Source organism: Marmota monax, unplaced genomic scaffold (assembly GCF_021218885.2).
Source record: "Marmota monax isolate L192 unplaced genomic scaffold, Marmota_monax_Labrador192_F-V1.1 WCK01_AAM20220418_F8-fsc00142, whole genome shotgun sequence".
Lineage (NCBI taxonomy): Eukaryota > Metazoa > Chordata > Mammalia > Rodentia > Sciuridae > Marmota > Marmota monax.
The window spans coordinates 3,096,115-3,117,249 of NW_026692025.1; the positions used below are offsets into that span (position 1 = coordinate 3,096,115).

Genomic DNA, 21,135 nt, shown 5'->3' on the forward strand with positions numbered 1-21,135 from the left:
ATTCAGAGGCAGTGCATTTCTGCTGACACCTTGACCTGAACCCAATGAAATTTATTTCAGACATCTAGTGTATGAATAAATTTGTGTTGTTTTGTCACTAAATTTCCTGCAATTTGTTACATAAAAGTATAGGACATTAATGCAAAGACACTGGCCATAAATTCAATACCATTGAAGGGTCATACCCTCAGTGTAAGAAAGCACTAGAAAAACCAGCTTATCAGTGCAGGAGACAACAAGAAAGCATTTTTATTTTTGCCTGGGCTCTGTGTGAAATATGGAATTCCTTGAGAATTTATTTTTTTAATTTAAACTTAGCCTCATACTAATTTAGAATTCATATTTACAGTAACTGCATTGATGTGAAAGCCTCCAAGTTGAAATGTTAATTTAAAAAGTGATTGCAGAGTTTTTATGTAAGAATGCAGAGCCAAAAAATAGCCAGTATTCTTCTAAAGAAGAACAAAGCAGAGAGACTTTCCCCACAAAAGTGTCAAAAATGATTAAAAACTATAGTAATTAAGACTTTGTTATTGGCATAAAGAAAAGAAAATAAATAAATGAAATACTATAGAGAGCTGAAAAATAGATCCATGCCCATGTGTCTGGAAACCTGATTTATCACAAAGATGGCATTGTAGAGAATTAAATTAAAGTTGGTCATAGACTTGAAAATAAAAGCTAAAATTATGATGCTCTTAGAAGAAAATCTAAAGTAATATCTTTGCATCATTTGGTAGGCAGAAATTCCTTATTGCAAAAAAATTAATAACACCAAAGAAAAGGAACTAATACATTCAACTTCATCAAATTTAACAATTTCTGTTCATCAAAGGGTAACATTAAGAAGATGAAATGGCAAGCATAGACTTGAATAAAACATTGTGCATATGCATAAGACTTATAAAGTACGTATATTCCTAAAATATCAAAAGTTCCTGCAACTCCATGATTAAAAGGCAAAGAATCCAATTTTCAAAACAGGCAAAAGACATGAACAACCATTTTACTAAATGAATAGATAGATAGATAGATACATAAATATAGATATATAGAGAGATAGATATAGATAGATAGACAGATAGATAGATATATTTCATACACTTATGGGCATGTATATAAATTTTACGTACATAAAATGATAAGGATCTTTTTATACACACACACACACATGCATGCCCATAAGTGTATGAAAAGATCCTTATCATTTTTATCAGGGAAACATAAAGTAAAAATTCACAGAGATATCAGTTTAAACACATGCATGGTCATATTTAAAAAGATTGATATTGTCAGATACTAGAGAGCTTCATGAACAATTGGAACTGTAAGACACTACTGGTGGGAATGTAAAGTGAAAAAAAAAATTGAAAGTTTAAAATGTGTTTACCCTATAATCTTGGTATTCTCCTACATATACATTTGCATTATTAGACATAGACTTTCAAAAAGCCATGATGTCTATATTTAAGTAGATTAAAGAAATGTGAGAAATCTGGCAGATGCATGGAAATTAAATGAGAGAATGATAGACAGTTGGAAAGAGGGACAAGGAGAGAAAGAGAGAGAGAGAGAGAGAGAGAGAGAGAGAGAGAGAGAGAGAGAGAATATATCACATGCACACAGAGAGAATATTGGAAATTGTAGAACTGAAAAACACAGATTAAATCTCAATGGTTTATACATAGTGGAAGGATAATCCATGAACTGGAAGATAGGGCAGAAGAAGATAACTTAAAAGGACACAAATGTAAAATACATAGGAGAGAAAAGACATACAATGTTTTTGAGATGGCCTAATTAGAATCCTGGAAGAAGAGAAGTGAGAGAATGGTACTGATGAAAAATTTAAGAGGTGTTGGCTGACCACTGTACAACCTGAAGAAAGATATAAAGCAGGGGCAGGATAAGGGAGGAAAAGTGTAATGAATCTGACCAGCTTTCTTATGTACCTATATGAATATACCATAGTGAATCTCAACATCATGTATATTCACAAAGTACTACTTTAAAAAAGAAAACCTGTAAGTAAATAGCAGATAGATCAGTAAAGGGAAGGGAACAAGAGGAGGGAGGAGGCAAGGAAAAGGGGAAGTACTGGGGACTGAGTTACAACAAATTGTATAATTATGTCAAAATGAAGCCAATTATTATGTATAAAGAACTAATAAACATTTTAAAAATCTATAAAATCAAGTAGGATAAATTAAGACATGAAAATAAGGACACATCATAGTGAAACCTCTGGAAACAAAAAGCAAAGAGAACAAAATGGTCTTAAAAATAACCTAGAAGAAAACACATTGTCTTTAAAGTGATAACAAACATACTGACAACTGACATCAACAGAAACAAAAACAGGACATTTTAGACAAAAAATAAAATAAAATAAAATAAAATGCTAAGCATCCATCATTACCATCTGACCCTCACTCAAGGAAACACTAAAGGTTATTCATCAAACAAAAGGAGAACCATCCTTGAAAGAAGGTTGAAGGTGTATTTAAAAACAAGAATGAAAATAAAACAAAATATGAGTAATGGTAATGTGAATTGAATGTATAAAATAATTACAAGTGATTTATTGGCTCAATAACATGTTTAGAATAAAATACTACACTATAATATATATAAGTTAAGTTAGTGATACATGAAGATAAAATGCTCCATGGGCTTTCACTATCAGGGATAAGTGTACCAATTAATATTTAATTTTCATAAATCAAAGATGCATGCTGACTGAAACTCTCTTATATCTTCTGGGAATTTTAAATGTTACAACTACTTAAAAAACAGTTTGTGTCATATGAAGTTAAACATATGGTCACCATATGATCTTGCAATTCCATCCCTGGATATTTATCAAGAAAAATGAAAGCATATACTCTTACAAATACTTACATGTGGTCAATTGAGATAGAGTGACTACAAGGTGGACCCATCCATTCGGCTTTGATATTTGTGTATTTTACTTTAAATGGACCATTTCAAGTAGGAATCTGGTAAGCTCAGCAAGTAGACTCTCAACGCATTCCAGTTGCAACTTGCTCTCATATTATCTCTCTCCAGGTGTCACCACTGTTCTCACCATGACCACCTTGAGTATCAGTGCCAGAAACTCCTTACCTAAAGTGGCATATGCGACGGCCATGGACTGGTTCATAGCCGTCTGTTATGCCTTTGTATTTTCTGCACTGATTGAATTTGCCACTGTCAACTACTTTACCAAGCGGAGTTGGGCTTGGGAAGGCAAGAAGGTACCAGAAGCCCTGGAAATGAAGGTGAGATACAACAAAGGAGAGCTAGGAAGCACTCCCTGAGAGAACTGTATTGAGACCAGGAGTGAGCAGCCTATAGCCTGCAGGAACTGGGCAGGGCTGTGTGCTATTCACTGGGGTCATCAATCCAATTCTCAACTGGAATGCTTCTTGGCAAGCTGGAGTTTTGTCGTGGGGGGGGGGGGGCAATTAAAAGAGAGCAGGTGTTCTCAGTCCATAGAGGGTGTGCCATGGAGGGTTTACATTGTCATGATCAAATGTAAGTGTGATCCTGCTAGATTCAAGGGAAACCCATTGTTTTTACAAAGTCCCCTGGAGGCTTGCACTCTATGTTAAATCCAATGAAAAATCTCTAGAGCCACCTCTGCACATCATTTTCCGGTACACTTACCTTACAGTCAAACCAAATGGATCATCATTCCTTCTGTCTTTACTTATTTTTGTTTGTTTGATTGTTGTTATTGTTGTTTTGGGGGGCACTGTGGATTGAACCCAGGGTCTAACCACTAAGAATTGAACCACTAAGCCACAGTGCCAGCCCCTTTTAAAATTTTGTTCAGAGACAGGGTCTCACTGAGTTGCTTATGGCCTTGCTAAGTTGCTGAGGCTGGCTTTGAACTCGTGATCCTCCTGCCTCAGCCTCCTGAAAAAATGTGCTACTGTGCCCAGCATATTTGCTTATTTTTTATTCTCCACTGAAATGCTATTTCTGCCCCCCATGCTTGGTGAGAGACACTTGAAATGATACTTTCTCCATAGAGCCTTTCTAGAATAATTCAGAGATGTTTAACTTTTATGTGGGAGGGTGCTTCTGATATTAAAATAATTTATTTATATTAAAAGTATTTGTTTGGCTCCTTGTTAGACTGTGAACAACTTGAGGTCAGGGACTTATCTGTATCCTTGCACAGCAGACACATTATAAATGCTGAATAAATGTTGGTTAGGAGTGGAGTCTCTCTCTGCTTCCTGGAGTGATGTCCTGAGCCATTTTCCTCTCCACACCCTTCTGTCTCATCTCTGGCCTACAGCTAATGGAGTTGGCCGTCTATGGACAGAGACCACTGAAACTATTGTTGCCCAAAGCTTGGCCCTTGTCCCAGATGCCAATCCAATAACGAGGACACAGTTTTGAGAAAAATGAAATAGACAGTTTATTGTTGGGTTGCTAGCAAAGGAGAAACACAGCAGACTCCTGTCTCAAAGGCTGTGTTTCTGCCCTTCAGCAGGAACAGGGAGGTTTTATAGAGGTGATTCAGAGAAAATGAGATTAGGGAGGAGAGATCAGAGAGAAGATCAGGGAAAAGAAGATCAGGGAGGAGAAGTTTGGGAAAAAGAAAAAAAAACATGTAAGTTTCAAAGCCATAGTCAAGGCATCAAGTGAACTCCTATTATACTATGAGCCCCAAATAAACTTTTTCTACTCTAAAAAAATATTGGTTGGATTGGTGGGTAAATGGTAAAGAAGGGAGGAAAAAATAAACCAACTGATTAGTAGGAGTTAATTATGAATGTGGAATCAAGATTTTTCTTCCTTTGATCCCTTAAATGAGTTAAGGAATCTAAATCTAGATGAATATTATCAAATATGATAGAAAGAACTGGCAGATGTGAACCCAGAATTGTTTTAGTACTTTTCAAAGAATCACAGAGAATAGAAATGGTAATGAAGATTTTTCAAACTGGGGGAAAAGACATTTTCTAAAGAGTACAAAATGGTGAGTTGGCAAATTTTTGAAATAGACTCTAACTACTTATTTAAATAGAACTTATTAACACTTTCTTAGTATATCTGTTTGATCATAAGAATTTGGGGTTAGTTTTATTAATATACTTAGTCAAATTATTACTTCTGTTTGCTTAAATGTTTGTCTCTCTATGTCTTGATTTATCAGGGGTGAAAATCATCAGTTGCTCCCCACCCAACTATTATTACTCTATAAGGAAACCAGGATACTAATCCTAACTCTTTCCATCTTGCTCTACCAATTCCTTTCATCTCCCAAACTTGTTATATTACTATTATAAGGCCACAATTTCTATAGTTGTCTCATCATAGTTCTACATCTTAATGGGTTCTTTTCTTTTTCTTTTTTTTCCCCAATTTTTCCATTCATTGGTTGGTTACCTCAAGGTTATCTTCTAGAAGTTTCCTTAAGAAGGTCCCATGGGAACCATATTTTGTACTTTCTTAAATGCATAAAATATCTGTCCATTGTGTTTATACTTGAATTATAAGCAGGCTGTTGTGCAGTGGATGGGATGCGTTCTCTTTCTCTGATGACTACAGACTTTGGTTGCTATAATCAATTCTGGCATTTGATGTTTTTTTTTTTCCAGAAATCTAGAGACACCTTGACAATTTCTCACAGTATAGGAGACTTTACTTAAAAGCCCATATAAATGTATCTCTTATTTGTGAAGTCCAGTTACTTAACAAGGATATATCCTAATCTGTATAAAATTTTCCCAGGATACAACATTGGCCTTTAAATCTATAGATTCATTACCTTATTTTTCAGGAAATCTTCCTTAAAAATATATACTAGCCAGGAGCAGTGGTGCACGACTGTAATTCCAGTGGCTTGGGAGGCTGAGGCAGGAGGATCTCTAGTTTAAAGCCAACCTCAGCAACTTAGTGAGGCTCTAAGAAACTCTGTGAGACCCTGACTCTAAATAAAAAAAAGGGCTGGGGATGTGGCTCAGTGATTAAGTGCCCCTGGGTTCAATTTCTAGTACCAAAAAAATACTTGTTATGTTCTCTTCCTAGAAAGTCAAATTATGCATATCATAGAACTTTGTTGATCTTTCATATCTATCATTTCTTTTCTAATAATTTTAGTTCTTTATTTTCCATTTCATTTTCATAAGCCTATCTTTCATGTCCCTTACCATTTTCAACATGGTAATTTTTCTTCAGTTATCACTTAGTTTCATTAGAGGTGTTCTTTACTAGCCCTGCTATAGGTGGAAGCATCAATTTAGGTAGGGCATGACTGAGAGTGAGAAGGACAATAGTAAGTAGTCTAGAATGAGTAGTATCAAGTTCGTATTTGAGTAGCATTTGTTGTCTATATAAGCTCTTATGAGTTTTACTCCGAATAGTGATTCTGCTTCTACCTTGCAAGAAGTTTCCTTTACTCACAGGAAAGCACTCTATATATGGTACACTTCTATGTATGTGTATATGCACGTGCCCAACAGTATAAATTTGGTTTTGTATCTTTTAACTGTCCACTCCCTACCTTCTCTGACCTTTATGGTGGTCAAAAAGAATTATAGGATATTTTAACTACCAGCATGACACTGATTTTATTTTAAAACAAAGATCATTTTTTTCCTCTCTGAAGCCATACTAGCCACTTTTTGAGATCAAGCTTATAAAAGAACTTAAGTTTCATCAAAAGATGAAGTTTTAGGACTGAGAATATAGCTGAGGTAGATTGCTTGCCTAGCATGTGCAAAGTCCTGGGCTTGGTCCTCAGCACTTCAAAAAAAGAAAAAAAAAAAAGCAAGATAAAGTTTTAGTTTCCTTTATTTGCCTTGTTGTTTTTATTTGGATTTAGAGAGGAAAAGGAATCAAAGATATACTAACTCTAACATAGTAAACTTAAATATTTCTAGAATATATTATTAAACAGACATTTTAAGAGCAATTAACAGAATAAGGAATATATAACCTGAGTTTACTAAGAGAAAATTATGACAAACTAACCTTATGACCTTTATAAAAGGTTTAATGAGCTGGTAGATCAGGAAATGTCATAGATTTTATCAAGTGATTTGAGTAACTTTGCATTATGCCCCCATGGTGAATAGAAAGTAGTTAAAAATAGGTATCATTAGGCTGATGTAATTGGTTGACCAATTGAATTCAAATAGAATTCACTGATGGATTGACATTAACTTGAATTGAGATCCCTGAGAATAATTCATGCTTTTTTTAACCCTTCAAATGTTGTCATCAATGACTCAGATGAAGACACATAAGGAATAAGATTCACATTTATAAGGGAGTGTTAGTGAATGTTAATTACTTGGGAGAGGAGTATTTTTGAATTAAAAATCAAAAAGAATTTCTGAAGTTTGAAAGGACAATCTAAAGCTAAAAGGCAACATTTTTTAAATCAAAAATTCTGGGATGTAAAATCTTAAAAACAATTGCACATTAGAAATGTAATGTTGGGGGGCTAGGTTGTAGCTCAGTGGCAGAGCACTTGCCAAGCAAGTGTGTGGCTCTGGGTTCAATCTTCAGCACCACATAAAATAAATAAATAAAATAAATGTAAAAGAAAAAGAAATGTAATGTTGGAAGATGGGAGAAATTCAAATGTAAACTTACCATGTGGCACAACGTTTAAGAATTGCAATTTGATTTAGTTCTGAGTTAAAATGTATAACAAGTGAGATGATAAGCTCATTTTATTCTGTATAGGTTGACCCATGTGAAGTTTACTCTTTCAATTTGATTGATATACTGGAGGAGGGGAAAAGGCTTCAAGAAGGTGGTTATTTCTAATTATAGATATCTGAAAGGCTACCATGGATATCTTGTGAAAAAATGAGGTTGATTTTTTTTTGTTTCTTTGTTTTTGTTTTTGTTGTTGTTCTTCTGGCCAGGAAGAGGTACTAAAGTGGTTTGAAGATAGAGAAGTAGAGTAGACTGAGAAATTGTTGAGGTAGATGTCAAAAATAATGACCATTTCTCCACCCAAACAGTGTTGAAAATTAATTTTTTTTAAAAAAGGAACAAAAACAATGGTCTAAAACTTTTTTGAAAAGATGATAATCTTAGTCTTCCTTCTTAGCCTTCCCCGTGATCAAAATATTTACATTCTCTATAAGAAGCAGATTGTAACATTTTAAAAATAAATATGGAATGCATAAAATGTATCTATAATGTGAAGATCCTATACTTTATACTTCCATGATGTGTAGGAATAGTGAGACTCATAGAAATAGGCATAAAGTACTTTGAAGTCAGCATACTAGAATTTAATCATAGTTTAGCCTTTTTCTGCCTTTGGAGGAACTTATTAAAACTTATTTGCTTTATAAAGCTAGAATAAGTGAGCATGAAAGTTTTAAAATATTATAATTTATTTAAAAATTTATTTCTGATCTGTATTATGGTCAGGGATTAGATAAAACGTAGGAGGAAAGATTATAGAGGAAAAATGGAACAGATGGAAATAAAACCTCATTTTTAAATGAAGACAAATGACTGCAGTATAATTATACTCTGAAAGATGAATGAACTGTGGGCTTCTGAGGATCAAGTATATGTGTTTTATAACTGCTTATTCTGACATTACCTCTAAAATGACAGTAAATTAATAAAATAGGTATTAAGCCACAAATACCAGGAAAGCTGGAAAATGTTTGTCAGTCAAACAAAACATTTGAATACATCTTTAGAAAATTAATATGAATGGAAGGAATAATAAATTATTTATCAAGCTGGAGTAAGGCAGAACCCAGGAGAAACTCAATGTTCAGATTCATTAGGCACAATAGAGAGAACAGAGGTGCAACTAGGTGGATTGGTTAAAAGCATGTATACAGATTTTTAAAACTCCAGAGCCTGTCCAACATTTGAAATTATTCATCCAGATACATGCTCTACAGAATGAAAAGCAAGATTTCCCTTCATTGTTAGTCAGCTTTTCATCACTGTGACAAAATCTGAGTAAAACAAATTACTGGAGAAGATTTATTTTGGCTCATGGTTTCTGAGGTTTCAACTCATGGATGGCTGGCGCCATTGCTATGTGTCTGTACTGAGGCAGAGCATCATAGCGGGAGGGCATGGCAGCTGAAAGGACTTAACCTCATGGTAGCCAGTAAATAGAGGGAGGGAGGGAGAGAAAGTGGCAGGGAGGGGAGCTGAAGATGAGGAGTACCCTTCCAGGGCGCACACACACCCTGTGACCCACTTTGGACCACCAAGCCAAATTGCATTGTAAGACAGGAACCAGAGATTTAAAGAATAAAAGACAACCACATCTTGTCTTGGAGAGAGACAACAGAGATAATATCAAGAATTAAAGTGAAGGATTGAGGAAATAGAAGAAACCATCAAAAGCCTACCAACTAAGAAAAGCCCAGGACCGGATGGGTATACAGCAGAGTTTTACAAAACCTTTAAAGAGGAACTAATACCAATACTTTTCAAGCTACTTCAGGAAATAGAAAAAGAGGGAGAACTTCCAAATTCATTCTACAAGGCCAACATCACCCTGATACCTAAACCAGACAAAGACACTTCAAAGAAAGAAAACTACAGACCAATATCTCTAATGAACCTAGATGCAAAAATCCTCAATAAAATTCTGGCGAATCGGATACAAAAACATATCAAAAAAATTGTGCACCATGATCAAGTAGGATTCATCCCTGGGATGCAAGGCTGGTTCAATATACGGAAATCAATAAATGTTATTCACCACATCAAAAGACTTAAAAATAAGAACCATATTATCATCCCGATAGATGCGGAAAAAGCATTCGACAAAGTACAGCATCCCTTTATGTTCAAAACTCTAGAAAAACTAGGGATAACAGGAACATACCTCAATATTGTAAAAGCAATCTATGCTAAGCCTCAGGCTAGCATCATTCTGAATGGAGAAAAATTGAAGGCATTCCCTCTAAAATTTGGAACAAGACAGGGATGCCCTCTCTCACCACTTCTGTTCAACATAGTTCTCGAAACACTGGCCAGAGCAATTAGACGAAAGAAATTAAAGGCATCAAAATAGGAAAAGAAGAACTTAAATTATCACTATTTGCAGATGACATGATTCTATACCTAGCACACCCAAAAGGGTCTACAAAGAAACTATTAGAGCTAATAAATGAATTCAGCAAAGTGGCAGGATATAAAATCAACACGCATAAATCAAAGGCATTCCTGTATATCAGTGACAAATCCTCTGAAATGGAAATGAGGACAACCACTCCATTCACAATATCTTCAAAAAAAAATAAAATACTTGGGAATCAACCTAACAAAAGAGGTGAAAGACTTATACAATGAAAACTACAGAACCCTAAAGAGAGAAATAGAAGAAGACCTTAGAAGATGGAAAAATATACCCTGTTCATGGATAGGCAGAACTAACATCATCAAAATGGCGATATTACCAAAAGTTCTCTATAGGTTTAATGCAATGCCAATAAAAATCCCAACGGCATTTCTTGTAGAAATAGAGAAAGCAATCATGAAATTCATATGGAAAAATAAATGACCCAGAATAGCAAAAACAATGCTAAGCAGGAAGTGTGAATCAGGCGGTATAGCGATACCAGACTTCAAACTATACTACAGAGCAATAGTAACAAAAACAGCATGGTACTGGTACCAAAACAGGCGGGTGGACCAATGGTACAGAATAGAGGACACAGAAACCAATCCACAAAACTACAACTATCTTATATTTGATAAAGGGGCTAAAAGCATGCAATGGAGGAAGGATAGCATCTTCAACAAATGGTGCTGGGAAAACTGGAAATCCATATGCACAAAATGAAACTGAATCCCTTTCTCTCGCCATGCACAAAAGTTAATTCAAAATGGATCAAGGAGCTTGATATCAAATCAGAGACACGCCGTCTGATAGAAGAAAAAGTTGGCTACGATCTACATACTGTGGGGTCGGGCTCCAAATTCCTCAATAGGACACCCATAGCACAAAAGTTAATAACTAGAATCAACAAATGGGACTTACTCAAACTAAAAAGTTTTTTCTCAGCAAAAGAAACAATAAGAGAGGTAAATAGAGAGCCTACATCCTGGGAACAAATCTTTACTCCTCACACTTCAGATAGAGCCCTAATATCCAGAGTATACAAAGAACTCAAAAAATTAGACAATAAGAGAACAAACAACCCAATCAACAAATGGGCCAAGGACCTGAACAGACACTTCTCAGAGGAGGACATACAATCAATCAACAAGTACATGAAAAAATGCTCACCATCTCTAGCAGTCAGAGAAATGCAAATCAAAACCACCCTAAGATACCATCTCACTCCAGTAAGATTGGCAGCCATTATGAAGTCAAACAACAACAAGTGCTGGCGAGGATGTGGGGAAAAGGGTACACTTGTACATTGCTGGTGGGACTGCAAATTGGTGCAGCCAATTTGGAAAGCAGTATGGAGATTTCTTGGAAAGCTGGGAATGGAGCCACCATTTGACCCAGCTATTCCCCTTCTTGGTCTATTCCCTAAAGACCTAAAAAGAGCATGCTACAGGGACACTGCTGCATCGATGTTCATAGCAGCACAATTCACAATAGCAAGACTGTGGAACCAACCTAGATGCCCTTCAATAGACAAATGGATAAAAAAAATGTGGTATTTATATACAATGGAGTATTACTCTGCATTAAAAAATGACAAAATCATTGAATTTGCAGGGAAATGGATGGCATTAGAGCCTATTATGCTAAGTGAAGCTAGCCAATCCCTAAAAAACAAATGCCAAATGTCTTCTTTGATATAAGGAGAGTAACTAAGAACAGAGTAGGGTCGAAGAGCATGAGAAGAAGATTAACATTAAACAGGGATGAGAGGTGGGAGGGAAAGGGAGAGAGAAGGGAAATTGCATGGAAATGGAAGGAGACCCTCAGGGTTATACAAAAGTACATACAAGAGGAAGTGAGGGGAAAGGGAAAAATAATACAAGGGGGACAAATGAATGACAGTAGAGGGGACAGAGAGAGAAGAGGGGAGGGGAGGGGAGGGGAGGGGGGATAGTAGAGGATAGGAAAGGCAGCAGAACACAACAGACACTAGTATGGCAATATGTAAATCAATGGATGTGTAACTGATGTGATTCTGCAATCTGTATATGGGGTAAAAATGGGAGTTCATAACCCGCTTGAATCAAAGTGTGAAATATGATATATCAAGAACTATGTAATGTTTTGAACAACCAACAATAAAAAATTTAAAAAAAAAATGCCAGTTCTGGAAAAGGACTAAATAATTTTATCTTCATTTTTATGACTCTTCAATACTTTAATATTGTTTAAGAACATGTAATTTCCTTTAGTGTGAATAAGAGATTCATATTATAGAAAATAGTCCTATAATGTGAATGTGAAAATTGTACATTATGTATTTTATTATAAAATATATTAAAATAGTTGTTCAATAAAAAAAAGAATTAAAGAGAAGGGGCTGAAGATATAGCTCAGTGGTAGAACGCTTGCCTAGCATGTACAAGGCCATGGATTTCATTCCTAGCACCAAAAAAATAAATAAATAAAAGAAGAATTAAAGAGAAATTAAGAAAAAACAAATCCAACTTATATCTTGGGTTTCACCATAAATTTGTATATATTTTCCATAAAAAGAACAAGATGCTATATAAAATAAAATCAAAGAATAAAGAGGAGTTCTTGATATTAAAATAATATACTTGCCAAAATAAAAATTTTAATAGTGAGGTACAAAAATAAAACAAAGAAAATCACCCATTAAGTTGGAGGCAGGAGAGTTAACATAAAAGTAAAAGACATAGGGATGAAAAGTTAAGGTACAAGACTTTGAGAATCCAAGAAGTTCATATAATTCAGAAATCACAGAATGAATGAACAGGAGGAAGGAAATTAAGAAAGAACTAATACAGAAATATTTACATGGAAAGTCCTAAGCCTCCAGACTCCATAAGTGTTTTTATGTGCCTACATAAATGCACATCTTCATGAAATTTCAGAAATCTAGGAACAAAAATGATAATCTATACATAATCTACAAAGAAAAATTTATTTGCAAATAAATAACAGATTTCTCAACTACATTAGATATTAGAAGACACTGAAGCAGTAAATCTCATAAACCTGAGGAACAACTGATAACCAAAGTATCACTTAAGTGAAAATATAAAGTAGTCATTTTCAGGCCTGCAAGAACACAGAAATGTCATCTCCCAGGTATCCTGCTTTAGGGGAATATTGGAAGATATATTCTACTACAATAGTACAATAAAGCATAAAAGAAACACACAGAAAGAAATCTCTCAAAGAAGTGGAGATATGTGAATTGCCTGAAAAACAATTCAAAATTATTGGTTTAAGAAAGCTCTGTGTACTTCAAGAAAATACAGAGGAACAATTCAGTGTTATCAGGAAAATGATCAATGATCAAAACTATCAAATTAACAGATATTGAAAGTATTTTGTTAAAAAAATGAAACAAATTCTGAAATTGAAAATGGAATGAAATAGAGAACATCAACAACAGAATTCAACAAGCAGAAAAAATAATCTGTGAACCTGAAGATAGGTTATTTGAAAATATACATTTGGAGAAGAAAAATTATTAATTATAAAAAGCAACAAAGAAAGCTTATAAGATTTATGTGACAGCATCAAAGGAGCAAATCCTACAGTCATAGGAGTTTGAGAAGAAAAAGAAAAACGATGGGGTATAAAGTTTATTTAAATAAAAATGATAGCAGAATACTTTCCAAATCTGGGGAGAACAATAAATATCCAGGTACAAGATCATAGGCCTCCAATCAGATTCACTGCAAACAAAACTCAGTTGAAATGTATCATAGTCAACAATAGCAAATCAAAGAGAATATCTTGAAAGAGGGAAAAAAAAAACAGAAACTCACATGTAAAGAAGTTCCAATATATCATAGTAGATTTCTCAGTATAGATTTTATAGGCCAGAAGAGAGAGTGATGTTAAATTCCAAGTGCCAAAGGAAAAAAAAAATGACAATGAAGAATACTGTATCATGCAAAGCTGTCCTTCAGAAATGCAGAAATAAGACTTTCTCAGACAAATAAAAAGCTGAGGGAGTTCATCACTACCAGAATCATCTTATAAGAAATGAAAAAGGAATTTCTTCAAGCTGAAAGGAAAAATTGCTAATTAGTAACACAAGAACATATGAAAGTATAAAATACACTGCTACAAGTTAAATTTAGAATATTCTAATATTCTAATATTGTAATGGTGATATGCAGACCACTTACATCTTTAGTATGAAAGTTAAAAGATGAAACTATTAAAAATAATAGCTATGAGAATTTGTTAAAATATAACTTTTGTAGAACTATATCAAAATGGATTCTACTGTCATGTATAATTAAAACAATCAATAAAAAATCTAAAACAGAAAAAGATAACAATATAAAAAGATACAAATTGTGGAATCAAAAACAAACTGTTAGTGGAGGTGGGAGCACAAAGTATAGAGTTTTTTATCAGTTTAAACTAGCATGTTATAATGTAATGTAAGTCTCATGGTAACTACAAAGAAAAAAATCAACCTACAGTGAAAAAACAACCTACAGAATGGGAAAAAATATTTGCAAACCATGAATGTAATAAGAGATTAATATCCCAAACATATAAGGAACCAATATAATTCAATTGCAAGAAAATAAGCAACTCCTCCTCAATACTAAAACGTTTGCTTTAATTTTCTTCCTTGACAATGCCAGTAAAAAATACACTGACTGATTAATATCTTTTGTTGCAAATGTTGAGTGCAATTAAAAGATAATTTTACTTTCTTAAAAATATTTGTGATTGGATTGATTACTTCTTCTCCTCATGTATAGAACACAAAGTACCTATGGAGCTAAAGAAAGTGTTTGTTGTTCAAATTATTATTTCAGAGACCTGGTCATAACCAGCTTATAACATGAAAGCTTTCTAGCAAAATCAGTGCAGTGGCTTTGTTTTTCTTTCTTGGTATTCCTATAAAAAAGGATTACTAAACAAATTAATAAGTAAGCAGGCAAACAAGTAAAGCACTATTATATTTAATAGCAAAAGCATTTAACAGCAGGACTCTATTCACAAAATGATTTTGCTAATTATAAATGAGTCTTATGTAGTATTTAAAGCATTTACAAGGTTCTCAGAAGCTCTAGAGTTCTGTCCCCGCCCTTCCCTTATAGCAATGTGATGCAATCCTCAAAGAGAAAAAGAAAAAAAAAAAACATTGCTTTTAAAATGTTCTGCTAGTCAGCTAGTCAGACTGTTCATTTTCTTAAATTAACACCCCCCTCATCTTTGATGATTACCCTTCCTGATTGAAAACACTGAAATCAGTATAGGCAGGCTGAGTGGGAGAACATGGCATATAGAACCTTTTGGGATTTGGCCTCTTCCTGTCTGCACACCCTTAGTTTATGCAATTCTTCACCATGAACACTGTGAATCAGCCTCTACAAACTCCTTGACATCCCTCAGACACTGCCCTTGGCCTATGTAGTGGCCTTTGCTACATCATCATCTGATGAGTTCCTGCTCATCTTCTGTGAGCCACACCATAAACCCACTGCTTTCTCTGAGCCACCTTTTCCTATACCTCCTAGTTTTTGCCCCCCCTCCTTTTATTGAATTCTCATAACACTTTGCTCAAATCTATTATAACTCTGATTACATTCTATGACAGTGTTCAGAAGGCTCTCTCCCACACTGGTCTGTGCACTCTTAGAAGACAGGGACTAAAGCTCTCTTACCTTTTAACCTTTCCACTTAACCCTTCTTGACCCAGTAGACATTTAGTAAATATTGAGCAAAAGTTATTACTAGGATCAGGAAGGTAAATGGCAGTGAGGTTGAAAGGAGAAAAGATAAAATCATGGGAACTCTAAAGCAAAGAAGAAAAGAAATTAAAGAGATTAGGAGAAAGGGGCAATAAGAGAGGGTAGGAATAGAGACAGCTAGGATGTAAACAAGTAGGAAATGGAGGAGTAAAGAAACAAAGCCTGAATTCTGAGAAGCAAATTAACATCAAGAAAGGAAATGTGAGGTGGCTGAAATTGGAGCATTTCTAAGCCAAAGAGGGATGGAGGAAAGAATAGGTCAGTGTGAGGAATGAGGCAGCATGTAGCCTATAGCCCATGAGCCAGGCCCCTGCCTTTGGCTAGAGATGAGGGCTGCCCTGCTCCCTTGCTTTCCCTGCCCCTAAGCTTCTCTGTTCTGATTCAAGCCTAAATATTGTCTCCTCTTTTTTCTTCAGCAACAGAGGAATTCTAGTAAGGCTCCATGTGTACATGAGTGCTTATAATGTGAGGACAAATGGGCATGTGTGTTTGCTTGCTTCCCTCTGCCACTTTGGGTGTTTTTACTCTGAAACATAAGCCCAAAGGGCAATGCCATAGCAAGCCCTTAGCTGTCTCTGCCTTTGCTGTCTCAGAAAGGTCATTTTCAAAGCCCTTTGGGGAGGCTGTGTCTCCTGCCTGAAGTCTGGCAAGAGTGGAAAACCTTGGTGTGTTCCCAACCTTGTTGAATACATTACAGTGCATGAAGGCTGGGATGTTTGTCATAATGATGCATGTATACATACCATAGTATTTATTGTGCCTTTAAGACAAAATGACTTTTCGGACTCACCGAGCTCTCTTCCTCAAGGAAGATATACCACTTAGAAATTATGTTCTTTTGGAGTTATTTCTTGGGTAACCCAAAATGTCTCTTGTCTATAGAAAGCAGCATAATGCAGCCATGGATAAAAATCAAGAGTCCAGGTTGCTAGTATGAGCTCAGACATTTAGTTTGAGGCTAAGTTTTCTCATCTATCAAACTATATAATATATAAGGCCCCACTTATGACTATCAGTCTGTAGTTAACCTGTGGTTGCTACCACCATTCTATCATCTGATCCTCTCAACAACCTGCCAATTATTTTGATCCTCATTTTACAGATGAAGAAACTGGAGCTATGAGAGGAGAAGTGACTCAGACAAAGCCATATAGCTAGTGAGCCAGGATGATGCTAGTTTTCTGTTTTCAAACTCATCTTCAATTCACCCTAGACAAAAACCTGGCTATGTATTGGCTTCATGGCCCCTGTTTCTTAATTTCCCTCATAGCTACTCCTTCCTGTAGCCACTGAAGGTACTGTGTATAATGAATTAATTAGCTTCTGTTTTATTCTTCCCTCCTCCCCTCTTCTCCCCTTCCCAACCTCTAGAAGAAAACACCAGCAGCACCAACAAAGAAAACAAGCACCACCTTCAACATTGTGGGGACCACCTATCCCATCAACCTGGCCAAGGACACTGAGTTCTCCACCATCTCCAAGGGCGCCACTCCCAGTGCCTCCTCAACTCCGACAATTATTGCTTCACCCAAGGCTACGTATGTGCAGGACAGCCCCGCTGAGACGAAGACCTACAACAGTGTCAGCAAGGTTGACAAAATTTCCCGCATCATCTTCCCTGTGCTCTTTGCCATATTCAATCTGGTCTATTGGGCCACATATGTGAACCGGGAGTCAGCGATCAAGGGCATGATCCGCAAACAGTAGATAGTGGTGGTGGCCCGGCAACCAGAGCACTGCATACCCCATGAAGCATCCAGGCATCTAAACCCCAGGGCTCCCCTCTGTGTGTTTCAGGATTTTTCTTTTTCACCCCCTTCCAAGCTCTGACTCTCAATTCATATTTATGAATCTCAATGAAAGTCCAACGACAGAAAAATTACTCGTCCCTCTGACATTGCTTAGTATTCCCCCATCCGAGCCAAACACTGCCATTTGTCCAGCTGCTCATCTTAGTCTACCAGTCTCCCCCAGCTGAGGGCACTGCATGTATTTTATTGCACTCTGCCCACTGCAGAAAGAACTGGGGACTCTGCTCCCTAAAGTGGTAGCCTTTGCTATTTGAGAGGTATAGACTGAGAAGATTTGTTGACTGGTTTAGACCAGACAACTCTTACTCACTTGGGAGCCAGGCGGGGCTATCACATATAGTCCTGTCTGCCACCTCTTCTGCCTACTGCATAAGAACTAACCTGTGTTCATCATCCCCAATCCCTTTCTTGGCTTGGAAGTTAGTGAGCACAATCAAGGCTCAAAACTATCAACCATGTATGGTCAAAACAAACAAAACCCACTGGGCCAGACTGGCACCAAGATGGCTGGAGCCCTGTGAGGTTCAGCCCCTCAGGAAAGTACACTTGTGCTTGGTATAGCTCTCTTCCAGGAAATTTCTCTTCAATGCCTTTAAACAAAAAGATGTTAACAAAAACAAAAAACATCTACATTGAATGCTTCTACGAGAATTTTTAAAAGTTGGGAAAGATAAGAAACTTACCTCTTTTCTAGGGCAATAGTCAAATACTAGATGGGATAAGAGGGGTTGATGGTAGTTAAGGATTGAAGACTGGTGCAAATGAAAGGGTCACTGGCAGGATCAAGTCAAGTTTTTCCTTCCATATCCTCCAAAATCCACACCCTTCCCAATCTCAGGCACTTTGCTCCCACCATGTCAGGCACCTCTGGTCATCTGCGAATGCCAGTTGTTATGAAGGGCAAACTGGTGATTCATACAAATATTTCTAGTTAACTTTGAATCAACTAAATCATTAACTTTATTACCAGTTTTATAATGAATTATTTACAGGCCATTTAATCTCATTCATTCTTAATTTTAATGTGAGTAAAAGGGACAGGCATAAATTAAAAAATTTATAAGATAGATAAACTGAGTCCCAGAAGTTTGAATAGTTGTCTAGGCTCCCTTCAAGTATCTTTAATAAAGAACTATCATATGCCCCTCTCCAAAGGCCAAATGAAGAAAGAACCGAGAAGTCAGGTCCACTGTGACTCAGAATCAACACAATGTCAGTGAGCTTTCTGGGTCATGAGTGCACATTTTTGGGACACCAAAAAGGTCTTTAGAAAGTTATAATGCATCCCCCAAGAAGACCACTGTAATAGTCATGACTTAAAAAATGAGACTCTTTAAGTCCACAGCTCTAGCCACTTTGGATCTGAATATTACAGTAGTGAAGAGTATCCTGGAAGTTCAAGGTAAAGCCACAGATGGCACTACAAGCAGATTCTCCCTGCCTGCCCCCTGAACAAAGCTCCTAAGGGGTGTATCATTAGCTGCTGGTTGCCCTTTCATCCATCCTTCCCCCATCCCCTGCTTCCTTGCCATTGCTGGGATAATGCATGCCAGTCCCATTATTCCTAAGACTGTGTCTGTAGGTAAATTCATGACTAGAAGAGTGTAGTAGTTTCGTGGATAAGTGGGGATGGGGGGTGGGAGTGGGCGGGGCCGTTACTGATTGTCAAGGATTTAGAATGGAAGCCTGACCTTTGCCTCTCTGTAGAAATTGTGTTTCCAAATGCTTTGGTGCAATGTTTAGCGGCTGTTTATTAAACCCTTTCTGAGTTGTACTTGGGCTGGAGAACTTTTATTGGTCACTCTTTGCCTACTGCAGACAGTACACCCCTGTTCTTGTGCCACCCTTACTTACACTTCTTAACACCATTAGAATAAGCTGGAAGAAAGTTATCTCAAAGCAAGAACACCGTTCCAGTGATGGAGCCCATGTAAAAACAGAGCTTCTATCCACTCAGTGGTCTTATTGGCCACTATAAGAGAGAAGGAAACAGATGTGTTGCTTCCTATGCTATATTCATCAACTCCCTGGGAATAAAGAAAGATATTGTCATTATAATTCTAAAGGCTTTCTCTTTTCCATTGATTATTATTTCCCTTAGGCAATAGTTCTCTTAGGCAGTATTATTAGGCAGAATGGGAGTGAGTGTTGAGAAATGGAAGATGATTATTTATGTTGAAGAGTAAGAAGAAATCTGGGAAATAATCTCAAGAGATTTACTTGAGAAAAGTATTTGGGTCCTAAAGGATGGGAAGAGAATTTCAGATCTTAAAAAAAAAAAGGGTTTTCTCATTTAAAATAAAGGAAGGGACTTGGATAATCTGATCCTTGATGCGTGTTCCAACCCTGTGATCATCTGATGCGTGTGCTATTACTACAGTAATTCTAGTCACTGACAAGTTCAGTCACATTCCAAAAACAACTACAAGACACAGAAGGCAACCTCTTATATAAAATTGTCTAATTACCAAGATTTAAGTGTTGTTTCCTTAAAAACCTTCTGAAACCACCTTGCCTCTAAAAATTACGCCCCTAGTCATAGGGGAAAGCTCACACTTTTCCCATCAGCATTTCTGTTGCTGAGATCCACTAAAGTTTAAATCTCAATACCGTGGATTGGAGTATTTTATGGTATTAGGAACATGACAGAGAGATCCAAGCAGATTATTGAAGGTACCAGTCTAGAGGCTGCTAGAGGACTATGTACCACATAGAAAACAGTAAGTATTTACTGAATAACTGAATGCTAACTACATGGAGGAGAATTTCTTCTGGGGTGTTCGAGAAGAGATTAGCCAAATCATGATCAATGGAAACTAATGGAAATAAACAAACCCAATGTGCAGTCTTCTAAGGCAGCTCTGGGAGCATCCAAGTACTAATAAATGTGCTCTATTTTAAGCCACTTTAAATAGCTTCATCCTAATTAAATAATTGTTTGCTCCTATGGGCTTTTAAATCTGGGGGTTCATTAAGGATCTATTAGTACCTCTTGCTAAATTACTGAAGGCAAGAGAAGGCATGGCTGAGCACTAGACCTATCTAAATACCTCAGACATATCCATTGGCCCATCCAGTATGCATCTGTGTTATGACACCCTTCAGCAGGATCCCAGGATGGCTTGGAAAAAAGACACCCTGAAAACTCTGAAGCCTTGCAAAAGGTCCAGCAGGAAAGAATAGTAAGGAGACTGAAGGAGGAAGGACACAATTGGGAAAAATGCTGTCAAAGGGATCCAAGAATTGGAGGTAGCCCTTTAGCCCACAAGCATTCATCAGTGACCATCTGTTGGAGTGAGGCCAAAAGCACCTTGCCCTTGTTGGTGGAAAAGCAGCCTTCTAGAACCTCCAACCTTTTCTTATTCTCTTTTTCTTTAAATATCTTTTATTTAAGGTATATAGAATGGTGTTTTGATAAATACACAATAGTGAAATGACTATTAAAGATAAGTCTATGTAC

The 21,135-nt window shown here is 36.4% G+C and overlaps 1 protein-coding gene across 3 annotated transcripts in view; it reads left to right on the forward strand.

Annotated features, from left to right (window-relative positions):
- The window catches only part of Gabra3 (gamma-aminobutyric acid type A receptor subunit alpha3), a 236,062-nt gene extending 216,344 nt beyond the window's left edge, over nucleotides 1-19,718 (forward strand). For all 3 annotated transcript variants that reach the window (XM_058582576.1, XM_058582578.1, XM_046453413.2), the window contains 2 exons: nucleotides 3,070-3,281; nucleotides 17,236-19,718. In XM_058582576.1, coding sequence (XP_058438559.1) covers nucleotides 3,070-3,281; nucleotides 17,236-17,571 — 548 coding nt within the window. In that variant the 3' untranslated portion in view covers nucleotides 17,572-19,718. The remainder of the gene's footprint in view (nucleotides 1-3,069; nucleotides 3,282-17,235) is intronic.
- The last annotated feature ends 1,417 nt before the right edge of the window (nucleotides 19,719-21,135 follow it).